We start from the raw sequence: 24385 nt of genomic DNA, 5'->3' as shown, positions 1-24385 counted from the left end.
GAGCCAGATGCGGGGCTCGATCCCAGGACCCTGGGATCATGACCTGAGCTGAAGGCAGAGGCTTTAACCCACCGAAGCACCCAGGCACCCCTTCTGTGGGTTTTGACAAAAGTATGATGACCTATATCCATCATTACATAATCATACAGAACAGTTTCACTGCACTAAAATTCCCCTGTGCTCCACCCATTCATCCTACCCCCAGCCCCCGGTAATCACTGATTGTTTCATTGTCTCTATACTTTTTGCCTTTTCCAGAATGTCATGTAATTGGAATCATAGAGTATATAGCTTGTCAGATTGGCTTCTTTCACATAGTAATATGCATTTAAAGTTCCCCAGTGTTTATTTGTCCTCATTTCTTTTTATCACTGAATAATATTTCGCTGTATGGGTGTATCACAGTTCGTTTATTCATTGGCCCATTGAAGGACGTCTTGGTTGCTTCCAGGGTTTGGTAGTTGTGAATAAAACGGCCATAAACATTTGTGTGCAGATTTTTGTGTGGAGGTAAATTTTCAGCTTATTTGGGTAGATACCAAGGAGCATGATTGTTGATCACATGGCAGAGTATGTTTAGCATTTAAAGAAACTGTCAGACTGTCTTCCAAGGTGGATGTACCATTTTACCTTCCCAGCAGCACTGAGTGAGAGGTGCTGTTGCTCCATGTGCTCACCAGCATTTGATCCATAACTTATTTTGAGTTATCTGTGCCTCATCTGCCCCGCACTGATTTGGGACCTTGATGAGCGAAGAGGGATCAGGTAGTAGTAGTAGTAGTAGGTTGTGGACTGACCTGTTTTAGAATTGACAGCTACCACCATTTCCCATTTATGACACTTCTCATCTTCTTCTAGATCTTCTCATCTGGAAATGAATCTTTGCTTTTGTTAGACTTGGATAATAATTGATTCCTTTTTTTCCTTACCACAATTTTATAACAGGTCTGAGAGATGACTACAGGAATATAAGATTGTATTCTGTACCATCCTAGCCATTTAGAGTTAAAATTGGTACCATGATGTTTTTAATACTGAATTAAAATACTTTATGAAACATCTCATACCAGCCTATGCATTTTTCTTACTTGTCAAAGGAATATAATAACTATCATAATTTGTTTTCATAGATTATCTTGATAATGGTAATAATAAAATGGCAATTCAACAAGCAGATAAATTGTTGAAGAAACATAAGGATCTTCATTGTGCTAAGGTAAGGTCATTTGCTCTTGAGTTACTTATATTTGGTGGGTTATATATTATAATCTTAAAAGGGAAAGAGTGTTAAATCTGTTTAGTGACTCTGTTTTTTCAGTTTTTTTTCCCCCCAGGTGTTTTGTTTTTGTTTTTTGTTTTGTTTTTTAAGCAGGCTCCATGCTTAGTGTGGAGCCCAACGCAAGACTTGAATTCACATCTCTGAGATAAAGAGTTGCACACTCCACCAACTGGGCCAGCCAGTCACCTCTCTAAGCCATTTATTTTTCTGATTACTTAAATGCCATAAATAGTATTTAATTAAAAGCTAACTATTTGTTTCTTTGGATATTTTGGACATAATTTAGCTAATTCAATTATCTTATATTGATAGGCTTCTTTTTTTAAGCAGTGTTGTGCCTTTTCTTTATTTTTTTAAGTAGGTTCCGCGCCCAGTGTGGGATTTAAACTCACAACCTTGAGACTGAGCATTGTATGCTCTACAGACTGACAGCCAGGTGCCCTGTTGTGCCATCTTAACATTACTGAAATAGAAAAGAATCTTTTTTTTTTTTTAAGATTTTATTTACTTGACAGAGAGAGACACAGCGAGAGAGGGAACACAAGCAGGGCACGTGGGAAGAGGGAGAAGCAGGCTTCCCGCTGAGTAGGGAGCCCAGTGCGGGGCTCGATCTCGGACCACAACCCGAGCCGAAGTCTGATGCTTAATGACTGAGCCACCCAGGTGCCCCAGAAAGAATCTTGATGTGCTGAAATTTTTAGTAAAATATGGTTTACTTGATGAGCAGCCTAGGTGTACCTTACAACTTATCTTGTGTTTTCAAGTTGGCCTTCTTCGGCTTTTTTTTTTTTTTTTAAGATTTTATTTATATGACAGTGAGGGAACACAAGTACAGGGAGCAGGAGAGGTTCCCCTCTGAGCAGGGAGTTTGGCTTATATTTTCATTTCTGTCCTTTTAAAACTAATGTTTTTCTTGTGTATCAGGTTTTAAAGGCAATTGGTTTACAGAGAACTGGAAAGCAAGAGGAAGCCTTCACCTTGGCACAGGAGGTGGCGGCCCTTGAACCCACAGATGACAACTCGCTACAGGCACTGACTATTCTTTACCGGGAGATGCATCGACGTGTGTTTCTTTTTCACTGTTTTTAATACTGAGCTGAAGTTTTTGTTTCTTTCCTTTTCTTTTTTCTTAAGATTTATTTATTTATTTTAGAGAGAGAAAGCATGTAAGGGGAGGAGGGGCAGAGGGAGAGAAGAGAGACACTCTTAAGCAGGCTTCATACCCAGCTTGGAGCCCAAGGTCGGGCTCCATCTCATGACCCTGAGATCATGACCTGAGCTGAAATTAAGAGTTGGACTTAACTGACTGAGCCACCCAAGTGCCCCAAGCTTTTGTTTATTTCTGATTGAGTTCTGTATTTGTTTCTTTTTGTTTGTTTGTTTTTTTAAGATTTTGTTTATTTGTCTTACAGACAGATCACAAGTAGGCAGAGAGGCAGGCAGAGAGAGAGGGGGAAACAGGCTCTGAGAGCCTGAGCAGAGAGCTAAGCAGAGAGCCCGACATGGGGCTCGATCCCAGGACCGCGGGATCATGACCTAAGCTGAAGGCAGAGGCTTTAACCCACTGAGCCACCCAGGCGCCCCTGATTTCTGTATTTGTTCATTTGACTTATCACTCATGTTTTGAGTGGATGGCGATAGGCAAAATAATGCATTGACCAGGATTTACAAAGACTGCAGGCAGAAAGGATATTTTACATGTATAGTACCCTGAATTGGAATGAGAACTTGAGGTCAATTTATGACATTTTGATTAACTAAATGGAAGAGTTACCCTTTTTTACTATTTGATAAGGAAAATTTCAAACATAAAAAAACCAGAGCAGAATAATAAATCTCACTATCCACCTTAAGTGATCATGTCACATGGCAAATTTTATCTGTATCCCATCCCCCTGCTGGATTATTTCTGAGCATATTCTATGTAGTCTACCATTTCACCTGTAAATAAAGCTTTTTGTTATTAATTTCTCAAATCTTTTATTATGGAATGATATATATCTTCCATAATACATATTATAAAAGGCACATTTTATATAACACACTAGAATACTTGGTATGGAATAATGAACATTCATGAATCCACCAACCAACTTAAGAAACAGAGCATCATCTATACTGACAGATTCCTATGTGTTCCCTATCAGTTTCACTTCCCCTTTTACATTCCAGCAGGTACTTGCTTTCCTGAATATATTTTATTATCTTGCTTTTAAAAAATCTTTATCACATTTGTTTTTCTAAGTAATACTTTATTAATTTTGCTCAGTTTTGACTTAAAAAGTTTTGCCCTCGGAGTACTTGGGTGGCTCAGTCGGTTAGGCATCTGCCTTCAGCTCAGGTTATGATCCCAGATTCCCAGAATTGAGTCCACATTGGGCTCCCTGCTCAGTGGGGACTCTGCTTCTCCCCATGCCCCTCACCCAGTTTGTGCTGTCTCTCATTCTCTCTCTCTCAAATAAATGGGTAAAATCTTAAAAAAAAAAAAAAAAGTTTTGCCCTCAAACCATCATGTTGTGTACCTTAAAGTATACAATTTTTGTTAGTTATTCCTCAGTAAAGCTGGAAAAAATAAAATTTTGCTAACCTAGTAGATAGAAATGTTACTTTATAGTTTTGTTATTCATTTTTTTAAAAGATTTTATTTGAGAGAGAGAGAGAGCGCACGCGAGCAGAAGGGGAGGGGGGAGAGGGAGGAGCAGATTTCCCGTTGAGCAGGGTGCCTAAGGTGGGGCTTGATAGCAGGATTCTGGGATCACGACCTGAGCTGAAGGCAGACACTTAACTGACTGAGCTACCCAGGTGCCCCTTGTTTTTAATTTTTAAAAAGACAGAACTTAAGAGTTGGGGATTATATCTATTTAGGGATTATGTTGATTTAGAGATACGGTTTCTCCCCGTATTTTTTAAAAAATCATTTATTTCACAAATACTGAATGTTTCTCTGTGAAAAGTATTGTATCCAAGTCAAAGATGAAAGGGGGTCTCTCTGCCCCTGTGTTACTCACAGTCTATAAGGGGAAATTCATGGGTAACTGGTTGGCTCAGTCAGTAGAGCATGTGACTCTTGATCCTCAAGGTCGTGGGTTCAAGCCCCACATTGGATGTAGAGCTCAATTAAAAAAAATAAGGAAATTCATGAAATTCATGAAATACATTATGTGTTAATAAATGTTTTAAGAGACTTATTTACAAAATTTAAAGATGGCAGAAGGAAGCTGTGATCAGACTGGATGGAGGTGCAGAGACGGTGTTCAGGGAAGGATTACATTTGAACTTTTCACAGTTCCTTGCAATGAGGATAACATTTGAGCTGGGTCTTGGTCTTGGATGATGTTCACTGAGTAGAAAAGAGAGGAAAGGAGAATCCAGGCAGAGGGAACAGAGTAAAGGCGTGGGGAGGTATGATACAGCACAGGGGGTTGTTCAGCGTGCTGGAACACTAAGTGCTACGGGAAATAAGTATGAAGGAGACAGAGAGGCTGAATCCTGAGGGGTCTTATTTATATTGTAAATGTGTTGGGAGGCCTGAGCTATTTCATGCTTCATCAACTAACACCCAACCAAGAGAAGAGTAATGATCAGATGAAGCAAAACAAATACTTTCTTCTTCCTTAGTGACAAGAGACATCTATTTCCTCCAAAGGGGGAAAAAATTAAATGATATTAAGATTTAAGGTATACTTCAATAATTAAAGAATATCCTATTTCTCTTTATCCTAGCGGAGTTAGTTACAAAACTCTATGAGGCAGCTGTGAAGAAAGTTCCCAATAGTGAGGAGTATCACTCTCACCTCTTCATGGCTTATGCCAGAGTGGGCGAATATAAGAAAATGCAACAGGTAACTTGATTCCAAACCTCCAGGATTGTGGGATTTGCCATTAGATACAAGTCTCCTTAAATGCGACTTAATTGTAGGAATGTGTGTGCATGTATGTGGATGTTTGCATCTGTGTGTAGAGCTGAATCTGTGTTTGTGGAAATCAGGCAGATACTTTCTTTGTGTGTGGTTTTGTTTTTTTTTTTTTCCTTTGTGTGTTTTAAAGATGAACTATATTCAGGTTCTTTGTTTTATTTGGGGGAAATCTGGTTGTTCTTTGGTGTCCTGGTGGTATGTTTTCTTTGGTTCCGGTAAGTTGGCCTCAGATCGTACCGGTGCATGAGATTGCTGTTGTATTTTCAGAAAATGAGCAGAAATCCCAGAACAAAAAATGAACAGACTATAGAAAGATTAAAGTTTGCATCTACTTTGTAAATTTAACTCCTTGTAGCCTGTTGAGATTTTTAAATCCACTGGAGAAAACTCCCCACTCTTTGGATATTTGTCTTTTTCGTCAGAGGTAGCTTATTCTCCAGTTAGCACATTTTTGATGTTCCATGTATTTAGATGTATGTGAAGAAGTCCATTTGGACTAGTGGGTGGGTAAAATCAACATCCCAGAGAAGTGAGACTGTTAAGCCCATAAAGGGTTATGATGTCAAACTAATATTTTTTTAGAAATGGCTTTGTTTGTGGTTATGATTTTTTCTGAAAGCAAGGCTTTCTTACTTGTGTTTTTGTTTTGTCTTATTCTTTACTTGAAATATCAGACTTCACAGTAGATAAATTAGGGAGCATGGAAGATACTATATTGATATAAATGCTTTCTCCTTAAAATTAATCTTGGTTTATAAAAGTTTTTAAATTACAAGATTTTTTTTTTCCCCAAATAAAATTTTTTGAAGGTGTTTTATTTACTGATGGATTTTATTCTCAGGAAAAATATGCAGAGATTATAATTTTTCTTTTAATGTAAAATGAGTATATATTTTTAAATTGGCAACAATAACATGTATGTATGTAAATCTTTAATATCATTTTTACTTCTGTGCTTGCTTCGGCAGCACATATACTAAAATATTTTTACTTCTAGGAATATGTTTTAAGTAAAATATATTAAATGTCCATTAATACAGGTAGAGTTAAAGGAATTATGCTTCATCCACATGGTAGAATAAAATGCAACACCCCACTTCCCCTTGAATAATACTATGTCTCTGTCTTATATCTCTAAGGGAACATACCAAAATGTTACCAGGATATAGGCCTATGATACTTTTCTTTCTCTTAATTTCTTTTTTTTTTTTAAAGTATATGTTAATTTTATGATCCCACAAAACACACTTTTGAACTATGTTTATTATATATACATGCAATAAAATAACAAAAAGGATAAGTATGTGCAATGACAATATTAGGGTAAATTTTGAACGAAGGAGAAAATAATATGCCACTTGAACAACTTTTTTTTTAAAACAGTTGAACTTTACATGTTGGCAGAGATACACGTATACTTTTGCATCCTGCTCTTTGGAGCCACTGCTTTGATGTGGCTTAATAGTCATTAATCCTTAATATGTTGTAGCTGTAGCTTGTTTTTTTTTGTTGTTTGTTTTAAAGATTTATTTATTAGAGAGAGTGAGCAAGAGAGAGAAGTGGATCAGGGGGAGGGGAAGACGGAGAGGGAGAAGCAGACTCCTCAGAGCAGTGAGACATGGGGCTTGATGACATGTGGCTCGATCATAGGACTCTGGGATCATGACTTGAGCCAAAGGCAGACACTTAACCAAGTGAGCCACCCAGGCACTCTGTGATAGCTTGTTTTACATTATTCCATGCTAATATATTGGAAGAATGGAGCATTCTGGTGTTAAATGTTTCAGAATGAAATGTCTTATTTTTGTTTTAACTCTTTTGCTGCTTAAGATAGTTACAGTTTCTTAGTTTTTGTGTATGTTTATTTTGCAAAAGTGGTATGTCAGTCTGGGTAGAAAGTAGTTTACAAATTAAATGTCATGTTTCTTGAGGGTGAGCATTTCTCTTTTGTTCACTGTGGAATCCTCAGTGCCTAGAATAGCATCTACACAATAAATTTTTGATAAATGAATGATTTGCATTAACTTGTGGAGGTAAAAAAGAGAGGGAAGCCAGGGAATCAGAAAACTTAAGGATTTCTGCTGTCCCAAATGACATCCCTGGCAGGTAATATTTAAAATCATCTTTTTTTTTTTTTCTTTTTAAATATTTTATTTATTTATTTGACAGAGAGAGATCACAAATAGGCAGAGAGGCAGGCAGAGAGAGAGGGGGAAGCAGGCTTTCCGCTGAGCAGAGGCCCCGATGCAGGGCTTGATCCCAGGACCCTGAGATCATGACCTGAGCCAAAGGCAGAGGCTTAACCCAGCCGCCCCTTAAAATCATCTTGAATGAAGATTTGCTATGGGTTCAAAGGTGATTGGACTTTTCTTTTTCTATAAATGACATTCCTTCGTTCATTTGTTTTTTGACATTCCTGTATTGAGTCTCCAGTTCACGGTAGTGTTTTTTATTTTTATTTTTAAAAAAGATTTTATTTATTTATTTATTTGATAGAGATTACAAGTAGGCAGAGGGGCAGAGAGAGAGAGAGAGGAGGAAGCAGGCTCCTGGCCAAACAGAGAGCCCAATGCGGGGCTTGATCCCAGGACCCTGGGATCATGACCTGAGCTGAAGGCAGTGGCTTAACCAACTGAGCCACCCACGTGCCCCTCACAGCCATGGTTTTTAAACTTGTGTGTCTTCAGAAGTTTTCTGTATCAGCAGAGTATCAGTGTTTGCAACATAGTATAGGGTGCAGGCATGAAATTTTTGTCTTATTTTTTTTTGTATGAAAAGTTCATATTAATTTTATATTCTCCTTTTTAATTTCTATATGTCATTATAAAAATGTTTTCTTTCCCCAGATGATCAAGTAAAATTGGTTTTCTAGCACTTTTCATTCTATTCCTCCAGGGTTTGGTGTTAGAAGCAGGGACCTTAAGCCATCTTAGACTCTCCTTTTTTTCTTTATTCCTTTTTTTTTTTTTTTTTTTTTTAAAGATTTTATTTATTTGTGAGAGAGAGAGGGAAAACAGGAGAGAGCATGAGCAGGGGGAGGTACAGAGGCAGGGGGAGAAGCAGACTGTCCACTCAGCAGGGAGCCTTAGGCAGGGCTCCATCCCAGGACCTTGAGATCATGACCTGAGCCAAAGGCAGATGCTTAACCAACTGACCCCCACCCCACCCCCAGGTGCCCTTTACACTCTCCTTATTCTGTATTGTCCATTTTGTCTCTAAATCATCTTGACTGTTTCTCTACAGTGTCTTTGAGGTCTCTTTGCTGTTTGATCTACCTCATCCTGGTTTAGTTCCTCATTGCCTCATCTCCTATTTTTTTCCTTCATGGTACAGCTAAAATACTCTTTCTAGAAGAATATAGATGTGTACATGTCACTCCCTTACTCTATATAACAGACTCCTTTTTGAGTGCTTCACAACCAGGTTATCTGTTACCCTTTGGCCCTTTTCCCCCACCAGTCCTCTTAATCCTTACTTATAGCTAAACATTTTATTTTTTCTTGTCAACATGTCTTTTCTTTCTTTAATATTTTTGTTCAGATTCATTTTGCTTCTACGTGGAATTGATTCACTCATTTAGCCGCTCACCCCAAATGTTTGTATTTGTGTATATGTATCCTTAACGCCATCTTTGCCTGTAGACATTCTGTTCGAGCTTCAAGGTTCATGTGAAAGACGGCTACTTTGAAGAAGACTTTATGATTAAATTCCCTTCCCTACTTTCCTTTAAAGAAAGAAAAAGAAAGGAATGAACAAACTTAACCATGCCTTTTTTGGAGACAAAAAAACATTGTATTTTTGTATAGGATGTTTATTTTTTTGCCAAGTATTATTTTAGTCATTTGAATATTTGTCTTATCACTTTCCCTAGCTTTTAAGTATGTTTGGGACTAGGACTCAATCTTTGTATCATGGGCAGGTATTAATAGACATTTCCTTCCACTTAATAGGGACTCCGTGTAATTTTTCAAGTGGATTGAAGATAGGCAAAAGATTAAAAAAAATGGTAACAGTGACAATTAGCAGAGTTCTTAGAATTGATTACTAATTGGCTAATTATGGGCAGATTCTCAGTTATACATGACTAGATCTATTTTGTTCCTTGTTGCCATGTCCCTGCTTTTAAGTATTTCATATTATACATTTCACAAAGAAAGGGTTCAGTTCTAGTTAATGGTATTTTGAAAGAACCTGATTGTTTTCCTAACCTAGGAATTATTATTTTTTTAATAATGTCAGAGTTAAGTTTTCTGATTTTAAGTATAAATATACTGTCTGGATTTTTTTATTTGTTTTACTCTAACTGGTTAGTACAGTATTTTTAGGTAAGTTTGTTGGTGTACATTCATAAGCCAAATTGTGTTTGTTGGTAGTCTGTCAGAACCATATTGGATTACTGTGCTTTCCAAAAATAATGGCCTTTAATTTGAAGAAATCTGGTTCAAAAGGTGAAATATTCCTAATGATATAAAAATTCACCTTTGTGATTACCTGTATTGGTATCCATAGAGAATATCCATCAAGCCACTAGGCACTTAAAGTAACTATCTAGATCTTTAATTGCCCACTGTATGATGTTTTCTAAATTAAGTATTTATGGCTCTCTGTCTTTCAGGCTGGCATGGCTCTATATAAAATTGTCCCCAAAAACCCTTATTACTTTTGGTCTGTGATGAGCTTAATTATGCAAGTGAGTATGGCATTTAGAATGGGATTGAGATTTGTTTTTATTTTTGTATATAGTTATTTGTCCTTGTCTTCTGAACAGCTTGGGTAATGTGTTGCATCATGTGTCAAACAGGGACTTTACATACTGTCAGTTGACTTTGTGAGTTGGGGGGTTTGGTATTTATTCCTCATGAGTTGGTATATCGGTTTATTTTTGTGTAGCACAGACTGTATTTCCCCTGAATCTTAGATCCATTACTGGGTTATTTGATTAAGTATGAGCCTCGAAATATTTGATATTTTGCTTGAGGTTTTTCTTTAAGACAATAGTGTTTAGTGAACATGTTATTGAACTGGATGGCCTTGTTTTACCAATTCTGGTTTTTGAACCTCAGTTTGCTCTTCTGCAGAATAGAGATCCTTATCTCCCAGAGCTACTGTCAGGACCAAAAAGGAGATAGTGTGTAAGAGAAGATGGGAAGGAAAGAGTTAAAATGTAGCAGTTAAGTCAGAGAGGCTCTGGGTGCAGACAGGTTTGTGTTCATATACTGGATTCAGGACATGTCTTAGCTGTTGGGGAATCTCTTCGTTTAGCTACGAAATAAGCATGATAGCTACCTTGAGCTACTGAGCTCTGAGCAGAATCTCAGGCAATGTTAAAATTATTAATATGCTTTGATTTTAATTATCAATCTAAGATAATCTTAATTTCGAAACTAGTTAATACTAGGCTGTATAAATGGAAGGTATTGGCCTTTTCCCTCCAATATGTGAGCATCTCAAAAGGACATCTGAAGGGCTTTTCTCTTCAAACACCTGATGATACCCTTTACATATAATGAGCATTATAGGTATACGCCCTCTTAACATAGTTCTAGAAAAATGTATGAATAACCTATTTAAAAGTTAGGCCATTTAAAAGTTTATTTTAGTTTATATAGGCCATTTAAAAGTTATGGTGGAAATCCAGTTTGTCAAAAATGTATAGAATAATGAATCTTTAACAAATCTCTTCTAAGGCAAACCACTCTAATATATCTTCGTGGCAAGTTCAAATTAGGTCTAATATTTGACGGGCTGGACTGATAATTATGTGCTAGGGTCACGGTAATGGTCCGCCTGGTAATATAAATAGTGCAAGCGGGGGAGAAATTAGAATGAAACACTTATTTTTTCTCCTATAGTCTATATCGGCACAGGATGAAAACCTCTCAAAAACGATGTTTTTGCCCCTTGCTGAAAGAATGGTAGAAAAAATGGTGAAAGAAGACAAGATAGAGGCCGAGGCTGAAGTGAGTAATGGAAGTCCTACAAAAGCCGTACTTTTGTATTCGCATGTGTTTGATATTGCTACAATATTATGTATTATAGTATTACAGTATTACAAACTGCTGTCTTACTCCAGAGAGAGCTGGGTCTTCATTCTTGCCTTTTGTATAAATATGAAGTTTTAGGCTTAAGTACAATGAACATTCTTACTGCTGATTTCATCTCATTTGAAGATAGTGTTCTTTTCTCTTGATATTTTAAAAATTAAATTAAATTAGAATTTAGTTTTTTTAAGTAGGCTCTACACCCACAATGGAGTCCAAGGCAGGGCTTGACTTCATGACCTTGATATCAAGACCTGAGCTGATACCAGGAGTCCGACATTTAACTGTCCGAGCCACCTAGATGCCCCTAGATAACTTTTTAAAAGCATGCAAACGATTGTTCTTATTGAAAAGTTTTGATTGTTGCATTTCTTATTTGTTTCTTTTGTAAGGTTGAACTTTATTATATGATCTTGGAACGTTTGGGAAAGTACCAGGAAGCCTTGGATGTTATCAGAGGAAAATTAGGAGGTAATTTTTAAAGATTTCTTAAAGTTTTTTTTCCTCCTATTTAAACATGAAAAAAATAATTTTAAAGATTTTATTTATTTATTTGAGAGAGAGAAAAAAAACAGAGAGAGGAAGCACAGCTGGGTGGCAGAGGGAAAAGCAGACTCCCTGCTGAGCAAGGATCCTGACTTGGGGCTTGATTCTAGGACGCTGAGATCATGACCTGAGCAGAAGGCAAATGCTTAACTGACTGAGCCACCCAGGGTGCCCCACACATGAGAAATATTTATTGTGGAAAATTTCTTCCTTATACAGAAACATAAAGATATAAAGACTTAAAAAATCACTTGTTTAATGTTCTTCCAGATTTTCCTGTATGTTATACATTTACTTTTAGAAAATATTTTTTAAAAATTTTATTTATTTGTCAGAGAGAGAGAGAGGGAGACAGCACAAGGAAGGGAACAACAGGCAGAGGGAGAAGCAGACTCCCTGTTGAGCAAGGAGCCTGATGTGGAACTTGATCCCAGGACCCTGGGATCGACCCTGTGCCAAAGGCAGACACTTAACAACTGAGCCACCCAGGTGTTCCTAAATAATATCATAAAATTGAAAATAATTCATGGATTCAGTAAATTTAAGATGTGTGAAAGAAAGATTATACCCCAGATCTCCAGTCCTTTGTCCTCTAGGTTCTTTGCCAGTTAACTTGTTCTGTGTATCCTTCTACAGATGTACTTTTTCCCTCCTTCTTCTTCCTCTCAGTTTTTTCTTTCTTTTTTTTTTTTTTAATTATTTATTTATTTGTCAGAGAGAGAGTCAGTGCACAAAGCAGGGGGAGTGGCAGGCAGAGGGAAAAGCAGGCTCCCCTCATCAAGGAGCCCGATGTGGGACTCCATCCCAGGACCCTGGGATCATGACCTGAACCAAAGGCAGATGCTTAACTGAGCCACCCACCCGCAATTCAAATCGCGAATTGAGAACGTACTCTACCTAGCTCATAGAGTAATCTCTCCGCGAATTGAGAACGTACTCTACCTAGCTCATAGAGTAATCTTATTCAGTTGACACAATGTTTCTATTAAAAATTTTTTTCTTGAAGATCTTTTAAAATTAATTAATTAATGTTTGTTTATTTTATTTATTTATTTTTTTAAAGATTTTATTTAGTTATTTGACAGACAGAGATCACAAGTAGGCAGAGAGGCAGGCAGAGAGAGAGAGGAAGGGAAGCAGGCACCCTGCTGAGCAGAGAGCCCGATGCGGGGCTCGATCCCAGGACCCTGAGACCATGACCTGAGCCGAAGGCAGAGGCTTAACCCACTGAGCCACCCAGGCGCCCCATTGTTTGTTTATTTTTTAAGATTTTATTTATTTGACAGCACAAGCAAGGGAAGTGGCAGGCAGAGGGAGAGGGAGATTTTATTTATTCATTTATTTATTAGGGAGAGAGCAAGAGGGTGAGTGTGAGCTGGGGGAGGAGCAGAGGGAGAGAGACAAGCAGACTCCATTCTGAGTGTGAAGCCAAGTGCAGGGATCAGTCGCAGGACCCTGAGATCTAGACCTGAGCTGAAACCGAGTTGGACGCTTAAACAACTGAGCCACCCAGACACACCAAGCTTTCTTTCTTTCTTTCTTTTTTTTTAATAAGCTCGGCACCCATGTGACCAGAGTCACATGCTCTACTGACTGAGCCAGCCAGGTGCCCCTATGTCAAACTTTAATGTTTTTTAATCTGATAAAACATTTTACAACTTTTATTTAATTGTAAGGGAAGATAATTTTTTTATTTGTTTAAAAGCCATTGTATTTTCTTTGAGCTGCTTTTCTTTTTTCCTTTTTTTTTTTTTTTAAATTTTATTTATTTAACAGAGAGCACAAATAGGCAGATCCACAGGGAGAGGGAGAAGCAGGCTCCCCATGGAGCAGGGAGCCCAGTGTGGGGCTTGATCTCAGGACCCGGGGATTATGACCTGAGCTGAAGGCAGACACCCAACCCATTGAACCACTCAGGCACCCCATCCTTTGACTGTTTCTGAAAATGTGGTTAACCATATAATGATATAACCATATAATGATATGCAAGAGCATTTTATATGTTAAATAAGTTAGCTCTTCTTCATCCTTTGACTGTTTCTGAAAATGTGGTTAACCATATAATGATATAACCATATAATGATATGCAAGAGCATTTTATATGTTAAAGAAGTTAGCTCTTCTCCATTGTAGTGAAAATACTTCTTCCCTTTTTGTTGGAAAACTTACGTGTAGAAACTTCATAGATTGATCTAACCATTCCCCTTTGAAGATGTTTATGACGAAGATTTAGGTTCCTAACAATTATCCTTTTTTTTTTTTTTTTTAAGAGAGAGAGAAAGAGAGATAGAGCAGGAATACAAGCAGGGGGAGTGGAAGGGGAGAAGCAGTCTTCCCAATGAGCGGGGAGCCTTCCCAACAAGCGGGGAGCCCAATGTGGGGCTCGATCTTAGAACCCTGGGATCATGATCTGAGTGAAGGTAGATGCTTAATGACTGAGCCACCCAGGTGCCCCACATTTACCCATTTTTGATGATTTCCTTAGGAAAAAGTCCTAGAAATCCAGTGTTGTTTTGACAAACCTGGTTTTTAATTATGCCTTTACAGTCATTGGGGGAATCTAACTGTAGATGAGTAGCCTCAGATTTCTCATTAGGAATCATTAAAAAATTTTATTTCAGGGATGTCTGAGTGGCTCATTTGGTTAAGCATCTGCCTTTGGCTTAGGTCATGGCCCAGGAAGGATCCTGGGATCAAGTCCCTCATCAGGCTCCTTGCTTAGCAGGAAGCCTGCTTTTCCCACTGCCTGCCACTCGCCCTGCTTGTCCACTCTCTCTCTGACAAATAAATTAAAATAATAATAAAATAAAATAAAATAAAATAAATAATAATAAATAATAAATAATAAAATAAAATAAAATAACTTTATTTCATACAGGTATGTATAATCTTTACTTGACTGTGTGTGGTCAAAAAACTAATGCTGTTAACTAATTATATAAAATGAGGAGTTTTGCTATTTTTTTTAAAGATTTATTTATTTGAGAGAGAGAAAGTGAGCATGAGTTGGGGGACAGGGAAGGGGCAGAGAGAGAGGGAGAAGCAGACTCCGTACTGAGCGGGAAGCCTGACCCCATGGGCTGATCCCAGGACCCTGAGGGTGCTTAACCAATTGAGCCACTTAGGCACCACCCCCTGCTTTTTTTTTTTTTTTTTTAAGATTTTATGTATTTATTGTTTTAATGTTGCTTATCTTTAATTCTTTAATTTCAGCCTCCTCACAGATGGGTGAAGTCAGCCTTTCTGTTTTTACCCAGCTGGATTATAGTTTAGGATAGTTAAAATGAAGATTATCTGTAGGAAATTCATAATGTGGTTGTTGGTATCCGTAATTTGCTAAGCTGTTTTGAAAGGTCGGGGTAAATCTCATTTGGTCAGAAATAGTAGTCATAGTTTTTCTGTTCCTAGCTGTTGGGAAGGTGTTTGATTCATCTCTGTTCATTTTTGTATTGCTCCTAACTTCTCATCTGGCTCATCCCATTCCAGTCCAAGCTCATTCAATGTTTTGGAACTGTTTGTATAGATGGGAAGTCTGTCTATGGACCAAATATACTAGTTCCTAAATGCTTTTGGGGTTTTATAAGTGTATCCCATGTATTAGATCCTCAACTCAGTACATTCTGGATCCTTGTAGTTTATAGGAAAAATGATTATAAAAGTTTAGTATCAGAAATTTATTTTTTTCTTTTCAGGAAAATAATCTTTAATAAGATAATAGTTTGTATCTACTAGTGGTCCCATTTTCTAAGAGAGGGAGTAAGAAAATGTGACATTTTCCTTCTTGTGTTTGGACTTTATTCTGCTTTCTGAGGAAAAATGAAACCAGCTTACCAATTTTTATAACTTTTTTTTTTATATAACTTAATTATAGAGAAGTTGACGAGCGAGATTCAGAGTCGGGAAAATAAATGCATGGCTATGTATAAGAAGCTGAGCAGGTGGCCAGAGTGCAATGCCCTTTCCAGGCGCCTCTTACTGAAAAAGTGAGTAGATGGTTCTCTCTGGGCCATGAGACTGGAGTGGGGCTCTCAGGTGTCACTACTGAATTTTTTTTTTAATCTGTTGTCTTTTATATTTCCTGGGCATAAATCTTGCAGTAGTGTGGCCTAGGTATTTTTAAAAGTTTTTTTGATGAAACTTTATCTTTCAGTAAAGGGGTATAATGGAACTTAAGCCATTAGAGTGTGAAGTATTACGTCTTCAGAATGAATGCTAAAAAATCATTAATTTGTTAAATTCAGTATTGGTCTAAAAGAAACATGTGTGTTGTGTCGTTCCCCCCCCCCCACTCGCCACCAGCTGCCCATTTTGAGGAAGTACTAACATGGGGGTTTTCTGTTAAGAATATTAGTTTTCTGGACCTGTTTATTTCATTGAAGGAAATAACTTTTTCCTAAAAGTTTTTTACTTTGAACATGCCTCTCAAATTCCCTTTTTGGGTGGCAGAGGAAACTCAGAGGGAGGGTTGGGGTTCTCCTAGTAAAGACTAAAATGTAACCTAGAAAATAAATTGAGTATCATGGTTCCTAGGGCAGACTTGTCACAACTTGGGTTTAATCCTGTGTGCACCATTCAATCTGATTTTAGCTCAGATGACTGGCAGTTCTATCTGACTTATTTCGATTCTGTCTTTCGACTGATTGAAGAGGCCTGGACTCCTCCTGCTGAAGGTGAACAGTAAGTTGACTCCTTTCCTGAATTAGAGTGGCACTTTTTAGCATGCTGTAGCAAAATGATTTCATTGGAAGCCTAATAGAATTCTTTTTTTGGTCTCAGTAGTGTGTTCCTTTCAAAGTAAGATATTTCATTTTTTTACAGTTAAAAAATAAATGTGTTCATTGTAAGAAATCTTAAAACTAAGTGCAGAAATGTATGGTGTAGAAAGTGTTCCTAAATATCTTATCACCCCAGAAATAACATTTTTTCCCTACTTTTGTTGAGATATAATTGACTCAGAGATAATTTTTTTTTTTTTTAAAGAGTTTATTTATTTATTTGTCAGAGAGAGAGAGGGAGAGAGAGCAAGCACAGGCAGACAGAATGGCAGGCAGAGGCAGAGGGAGAAGCAGGCTCCCTGATGAGCAAGGAGCCCAATGTGGGACTCGATCCCAGGACGCTGGGATCATGACCTGAGCCGAAGGCAGCTGCTTAACCAACTGAGCCACCCAGGCGTCCCAATTTTTTTTTTTTTTAAAGTAAGTTCTACACCCAGTGTGGGGCTTGAACTCATGACTTCTGAGCCCAAGATCAAGTCTCATGCCCTGCCAGCTGAGCCAGCCCGGTGCCCCCAGAGATAACCCTTGATGGCAGTTTAGAGTCCTTTCTTCCAGATTTATTTTGTCAACATACTAATGTAATTATTCTCATTATTTAACATAAAAATGCAGTTATATTAGACATAATGGTTTGCAACTTGGTATTTTCTCCCTTAAAATATATCTTGGGCATCTTCCATATATGGTATATATAGATTCGTTTCATTCTTTTTAGTGACTTAAGAGAACTCCACTTTAGAGATGTAATTCATTTAACCTGTTTCCCATTGATGGACTGATGAACACTTGGATTGTTGCCGGTTTCCTTTTTTTTTTCCTTTGCTATTCTAGACAAAAACACAAACATAAATGGGATCTTTTTAAAAAGTAAGGATTTAAGGTGGTGATGAGCTGATGCTTACTTTGTAATATTAACTGAGTTATCTAATTTTTCTCAGCCTTCATTCTTAAAGCAATAAAGTTTACTTAGATTTTTTTTAATCAGGCAATATTTTATATATATAAAGTTATCCATTCTTTCTTTTTCTTTTTCTTTTTTTAAAAGGTTTTATTTATTTATTTGACAGAGAGGGAGAAGCAGGCTCCCCGCTGAGCGGAGAGCCCGATGTGGGGCTTGATCCCAGGACCCTGAGATCATGACCCGAGCCGAAGGCAGAGGCTTAAGCCACTGAGCCACCCAGGCGCCCCTCCATTCTTATTTTAAAGAAAGAGGTAGAGGTAACTAGTCACAGTTCAGTAATCAGATGCCAGAATTGGGAGTAATCCTTTGCCATGTTAGTTGTCAGAATGTGCTCATAGTTCTCTTTTACTCCCTTACTATTTTATAATTATCAGAGTGATTTTTATTTTTTAATTTGTTTCTTGAAGTCAGTTTGGCTTCACAAAATTTTAAGTTTTAGGATGGACAGTAGAGGTACAAAATACCTTTTTCCATGTGTGTTTATACCTAGCTCTTTAGAAGGAGAAGTGCATTATTCTGCAGAAGAAGCTGTGAAATTTATAGAAGATCGGATAACAGAAGAATCTAAAAGTTCCCGCCATCTCCGAGGACCACATCTTGCTAAACTTGAACTGATTAGACGTTTAAGACGTCAAGGTTTTAATGATGAGTACAAACTGGGTAAGAACCCTTAATATGATTTGGGAACTTCGGAGAAGATACAGGGATGCCCTCCATACCCAAGTGCAGTTTTCATTCTCTGAGGTCTGTGATGATAAAGTCATGCTTGGGAAGCAATTATCTTCATAACCTGAAAATATTTACTCATGAATAGATTACTGTACCGTTATCTCTCAATCATGTCTTCAACTCGACATTAGCATCTCTTCCTTTTTCGCCAGCGTCTTTATCAGGCATTCTTTTTTGACTCAACATTAATGTCAAAATCAATTTCACAGTATAATAGCCAATTTTGTAAAAAAAAAAGTTTCAAGATTTCATGAAGTGGATGAAAGATTTCTTGAAAATCTGCTTCAAGCACTCACAAAACCATTGATGAAAGAACATCTGGCAGAGTTAGAACAATTAACAGTTAAGAGAAAATTTATAAGGACAATGACAGGATAGGAGGAAAACATGATTCAGATAATAAAGCATGAAGAGAGGCCGTCAGGAAAGTTGAGGAACCCCTTAGAAGTTTTTTTGAAAATGATGGATGTCATATTATGCTAATTCACAGTTTTGTTGGAAAATGGCACCCTTCCCCTCAAAAAGCGGTAATTCTTTGCTCATACTAAGAATTAGCTTATGGTTATAGCCTAAATTTTAAGTTTAAGATAATAAACTTTCTTAATTTTTTATTTTCATTTTTTTAAGATAAAGCTCCAAAGGAACCTCCCCACACACTTATCGTTATGAAAATTTGGTTCTCATTAAAAGACGCTGCTTTTTGGCACCAGTTGTCCTGAGATGATGAGCACTTCCAGTATCTAAAGATACTCCAGTATCTTAGATCATCTCATTTTAATCATCTAATTAATGCTCTTTGCAGCTTATTATTATTATTATTTTTTTAAGATTTTATTTATTTGAGAGAGAGACAGTGAGAGAGAGCATGAGAGGTGAGAAGGTCAGAGGGAGAAGCAGACTCCCCATGGAGCTGGGAGCCCAATGCGGGACTCGATCCTGGGACTCCCGGATCCTGACCTGAGCCCAAAAACAGTTGCTTAACCAACTGAGCCACCCAGGCATGCTTTGCAGCTTATTCTAAAATTAACTGTGGGCTTCTCTCATTCCCTTCCTAGAGTTTTTACAACCAGTTTTGAACTCCATGTTGACTTCTTTAGGTCTACTTCAGGAACTTTAGTCTCACGGAATTGCCAATGAAAATTTTCGTTTGATCCTTAGCTGATCCCCAGCAAATGTTAACATAGATTCCATTCTTTCCAAAGTTCGATATAAAAGTATTTGGATCTGTTGGCACTTGCTGTGTCCATCTTATGTCTTTCTCTTCCTTCTTTCCACCCTGCATAAGAGAGATTTGTGTTTATCTAGTCGCCACCGTTATTGTTTTTGTTTTTGTTTTTTTTTTTTGAAGTAAGCTCTGCCTACAACATGGGGCTTGAACTCACAACCGCAGGATCAAGATTCACATGCTGTATGGACTGAACCAGTCAGGCACCCCTCCACAAATTTTTTTTTTTTAAGATTTTATTTATTTGAGAGAGAGCATGAGTGGGGTGAAGGGCAGAGGAAGAAGCAGACTCCCCGCTGAGCTGGGAGCCCAACACAGGGCTCCCAGGACCTTGGGATCATGACCTGAGCCGAAGGCAGACACTTAACCAACTGAACCACCCAGGCGCCCCCACAAAACTTTTTTTACACAGATCAGTAAGTGATTCTTAGTGTCTTGGATCAGCGTCCTTTGAGAATCTGATCAAAGCCATGGACTTTAGTTCTCTGAAATGTGGACAGAAACCAAGACCTAAAATCTTACAGAAACTCTGGTTTAATTTGAGAACATTTTTATTTTTTATTATTTTATTTTTTGTTTTTAATTTTTTTTTTTAAATTTTTTGTTTTTAATTGTGTTTTTAATTTGAGGAAAAATAAAAGGCACTGGTAGCTTCTGTAGATCCATGTTTAAATTTTCCACAGTGAGTGATCTTGTTGGGAGTTACTGGCTTGTACTCTTCCCATTTTCTCTTGTGTTGTGCATGTGAAACATTTAATACTTCAAGAACTGTGGAAAGAAGCATGTTTGTTTAATGTTTGTATATAAACTTCAATCTTTATTTAAATTTTAATGAAAACTTTTTAGGTATTTAAACTTTAATTAATGAAAAGTGTCACATTTCCTAAGTGTAATAACAAGTAAACTAGTTGAGATTGTAAGATTCAGCTCCTTTTTAAAATATATGTTTAAACAGGCAAGCCATCCTGCAGCCCTCATTGTCATTCTCATTCAAGTATTCAAGCAAAATTATATTTATTTTTTTAAAGTTTTTATTTATTTATTTGAGAGAGAGACAGAGCATGAGCTGGGGATGGGGAGAGGGAGAAGCAAACTCCATTGATCAGGAGCCTGATGGAGGGCTTGATCCCAAGACCCTGAGATCATGACCTGGGTTGAAGGCGGATGCTTAACTGACAAAGCCACCCAGGTGCCCCATCAAGCAAAATTTTAATTTAATTGAAATAAATATTTTTTTTGGGATGCCTGGGTGGCTCAGTGGGTTAAAGCCTCTGCCTTCGGCTCAGGTCATGATCCCAGGGTCCTAGGATCGAGCCCTGCATCGGGCTCTCTGCTCAGCGAGGAGCCTGTTTCCTCTACTCTCTCTGCCTGCCTCTCTGCCTACTTGTGATCTCTGTCTGTCAAATAAATAAATAAAATTTTTAAATTAAAAAAAAGAAATAAAAAAATAATTTTCAAATCAGACCTCTTAAATTTGCAGAAGCAAATGTAGTGATTTCTTTTTCTCTCACTCTCTTAGGTGATCCAGAAGAATTAATGTTCCAGTATTTTAAAAGGTTTGGGGATAAACCTTGTTGTTTTACAGACCTCAAGGTGTTTGTTGACCTGCTACCTGCTACACAGTGTACAAAAGTAAGTACAGTTCAGAATTCTGTTGGGTACCTGTATTACTTGTAACTAGGTTAAATCTATGTGTGAGTGGTGAACACGAGATGCCAAGGTAACTGCTCTAGCAAGCCAAGGACTCCAGGTGCTAACAGATTAAGAGATGATTTCTTGTTAAATTTAGCCATGAAGAGAATAAGCCTCTGATGGATAATTGGATTGTCTTTTTGTTTTATGGTGTGTTTTTGTTTTGTTTTGCTTTAAGATAATTATAGATGTATCTGCAGTTGTAAGAGAAATAATACAGAGAGCTCTGTATAGCCCATTCCTATTTTGCCCCACTGGTAACGTCTTGCCTAACTATAGTATAATATCATAATTAGGAAATTGACATTGATACAATTCACTGACCTTGTGGAGATTTCAGCAGTTTTACATCTGGGTGTATACGTGTGGTACATTAATGTGTATTTAGTGCAGTGTATTGCACGTAGACTCAGTGACCCCTGCCAGTGTCAAGATACAGAACAGTTCCACCACCAGGATCCCACGCGCTACCCCTTTTTACCTTGCCCTCTTCCTGCACCTTCCCCTTTCCCTGTCTCTCTGTCCCCTGGCAATCATTAATATGATTTCTATTTCTATAATTTTGTCATTTTAAGAATTTTATGTAATAGAGCCATAGTATGTGTAACTTTCTGAGATTGACTTTTTTCCTCCCTCAGCATAATTCTCTGGAGTTTCATCCATGTTAATGTTTCAATAGTTCATTCTTTTGTATTGCCGAATAGTATTCTGTAGTATGGATGTGCCACCGTTTCTTTATAAACTGTTGAAGGACATCCAGTTTCCTGGTTTTGGCTGTTACAAATAGAGCTGCTGTGGACATTTGTGTGGGTGTCTTTTTGTGTGAACTTGTGTCTTCGTTTCTATGAAAAAAATGCCCAGTAGTGTAATGATAGCTGCTTGTTTAGTTTTTTTTTTTTAAAGAAATGGCCAGACTTTTTCACAGTTGCCATTCCATTTTAAATTCCTATTAGCAGTAAATGAGTGATCTCGTTTCTCTGCATCTTCATCAGGATTTAGTGTTGTTACTGTTTTTAATTTTAGCCATTCTGGCAGGTACATAGTGATATTTTATAGTGTTTTTAATGTGTAATTCCCTCTTGGTTAATGGTGTTGAATGTCTTCTCATGTGCTTATTTGCCAGCTTTATATTCTCAGTGAAATATGTGTTTCTGTCTTTTGCTCCTTTCATAGTTCGTTTTTGTTTCTTTACTGTTGAGTTTTGAGAATTTGGATATTCTAGATACAGCTCCTTTGTCAGATACGTTGCTTCACATATTTTCTCCCAGTCTCTGCTTGTCTTTTCATCCTTTAAGAGGATCCTTTGTGGAGCAAGGTTTTACATTTTGATGCACTTATTTTGGAATAATTTTAGATTTATAGAGAAGTCACAAAGATAGTACAGAAAGTTACACTGTAGTCTTAACCCTTGCTTGTTAATATCTTAAATTACCATGGTACATTTGTCAAAACAAGACACTGGTACACTATTTTTAACTAACCCCTAGATTTTATTTAGATTTTCCCAGTTTTCCCATTACTGTCCTTTTTCTGTTCTGTGATCTAATCCAGTGTACCACATTGTAGTTAGTTGTCATATATTAGGAGTTTTTGCTATAAATGAACCAATGTAAATTTCTTACATAATGAAATGGGGAAATTTATCTTTAGACTCCTCATCCACAGCAACATGTACTGGGTCAGATTGTTCACCCATTGCTGGGAACTTCATATCCTGTTCCACAGTATGAGTTTTTAGTGTTTAGTCCAGAGTGTCCCTGGTAGTGGGCAGGTGGAGTACTCTACCAGTTGGAAGAACAGTGTATGTGGGGTAGGGTAGAGTGCCATGTAAAGAAACAGTGGCATGTATAAAAGAAAGTCCATGATTTGATCAGTTTTACTCATAAATACCTCTGTAATTAGTGAAGGTTGCAGCAAAGCCTTCCTATCACAGGGTTGCCACCACCTGTTGTTCCAGAGTGCCTTCTGTTGCCCCCATAGTGGAGGTTACTGGAGTATTTGTTCGGTGGTTTTGTGTTCAGTCCTCCAGGTTTGATACTTGGCAGTCTTGAGGGTGACGTATCTAGGGGGGATGGAGCAGTGCTTTCCCAAACTGGTAAGTAGCCAATGATCTCTCGGTTGTGAAATGACTGTCACCATTCACTTTGGTTTAGTAGAACTATTCTTGGAGTGCTGTGTTTACAGGGCTCAGGTCAAGCTTTAGAAGTTTCCAGATTAATTGTAGGATATCCAGAAAAGGAGTTCTGGGTTGTAGGAGGACTTGAAAGCATAGGAGAAAGAAATGGAAGAGAGGTTTGGTCTGGTGAGGACACAGTCCTTCTTTTCTCATCACTGAAAAGCTCCCGTACAAAAAGGGAATGAGAATTGGGATCCACAGGAAGTTGTTACAGGGAATTCAGAATTTGGCCAGTGGAAAAAAGGTCTTTCTAGTAGTTAGATTCTCCAAAAATACAATGTGTGAGCTTCATGTTACTAGAGCGATTTAAGCAGAATCTAGAACCGTGTGGAAGAGATTTTTTCAGTTAGTATTTGTTGCAGATATTATGTACTAAGTGCTAAGATTTGGAACAATTGATCATGTCTTCCGTTGCTTCCCATCTTAGAAGTTGAAGCATCAACTAATGAGGCTGCATTAAACGGACACTTAATTGCCTTCAGCTGAGATTCATAAGGGTTTGCTAATGTATATCTAGTATAAGCTCTACTGTATTAGTATGTTTGAAACTCTTAGGTCATCTCATGTGACCTCATAGAGTAAATAATCTATTGAGATGAACCCTCTAGAAATGCTGGAATACTAGCAGTGATGGGTAGTCGTTGTTCTGTGAAACAAAGGATTTAAAGCTGTTGGAATGAGTTTTGTAGACCCACATAAATTTTCATTGAGGGGGTAATTTTGCTGCCATGACTTTTGAAATGTAGGATGACTTCAGTAGCTAAAAATTCTGCCTCTCAGCAGTGTGTTTGTCAGAGGATTGCAAACCATTTAAGTAAATTTCAAGCTGAGAGCTATAGTCCCAGTCTTTTCAACTGGGACGAGCCCCTACAGGTAGGCCACTGAATCCAATTATCCTGAAGTGGCTCACCCAGAGTGATGTTTTTATCTTTTGATTTCCTTTGCCCTGGGGTTTTAAGCTAAACAAATGATTACAGTTTTTATAAAGAAGCTTTTTGCATAGCAGTAAAATGGTACAGGCTAGAATAAAGAATGAATGCATTG

General features: G+C 37.6%; 1 protein-coding gene across 1 annotated transcript in view; it reads left to right on the top strand.

Moving 5' to 3' along the window:
• Positions 1-24385, top strand: part of LOC111156487 (N(alpha)-acetyltransferase 25, NatB auxiliary subunit) — a 69440-nt gene that overhangs the window by 10642 nt on the left and 34413 nt on the right. The window contains exons 2-11 of the mRNA XM_022517419.1: positions 1131-1216; positions 2204-2342; positions 5003-5121; positions 9812-9886; positions 11049-11156; positions 11630-11708; positions 15655-15766; positions 16371-16460; positions 18010-18179; positions 20993-21105. Of these exons, the coding sequence (XP_022373127.1) occupies positions 1131-1216; positions 2204-2342; positions 5003-5121; positions 9812-9886; positions 11049-11156; positions 11630-11708; positions 15655-15766; positions 16371-16460; positions 18010-18179; positions 20993-21105 (1091 nt within the window). The remainder of the gene's footprint in view (positions 1-1130; positions 1217-2203; positions 2343-5002; positions 5122-9811; positions 9887-11048; positions 11157-11629; positions 11709-15654; positions 15767-16370; positions 16461-18009; positions 18180-20992; positions 21106-24385) is intronic.

The sequence above is a fragment of the Enhydra lutris genome, unplaced genomic scaffold, assembly GCF_002288905.1.
Source record: "Enhydra lutris kenyoni isolate GAN:26980312 unplaced genomic scaffold, ASM228890v2 scaffoldscaffold46, whole genome shotgun sequence".
NCBI classification, from domain to species: domain Eukaryota; kingdom Metazoa; phylum Chordata; class Mammalia; order Carnivora; family Mustelidae; genus Enhydra; species Enhydra lutris.
This window is presented reverse-complemented; position numbering and strand designations above follow the sequence as displayed.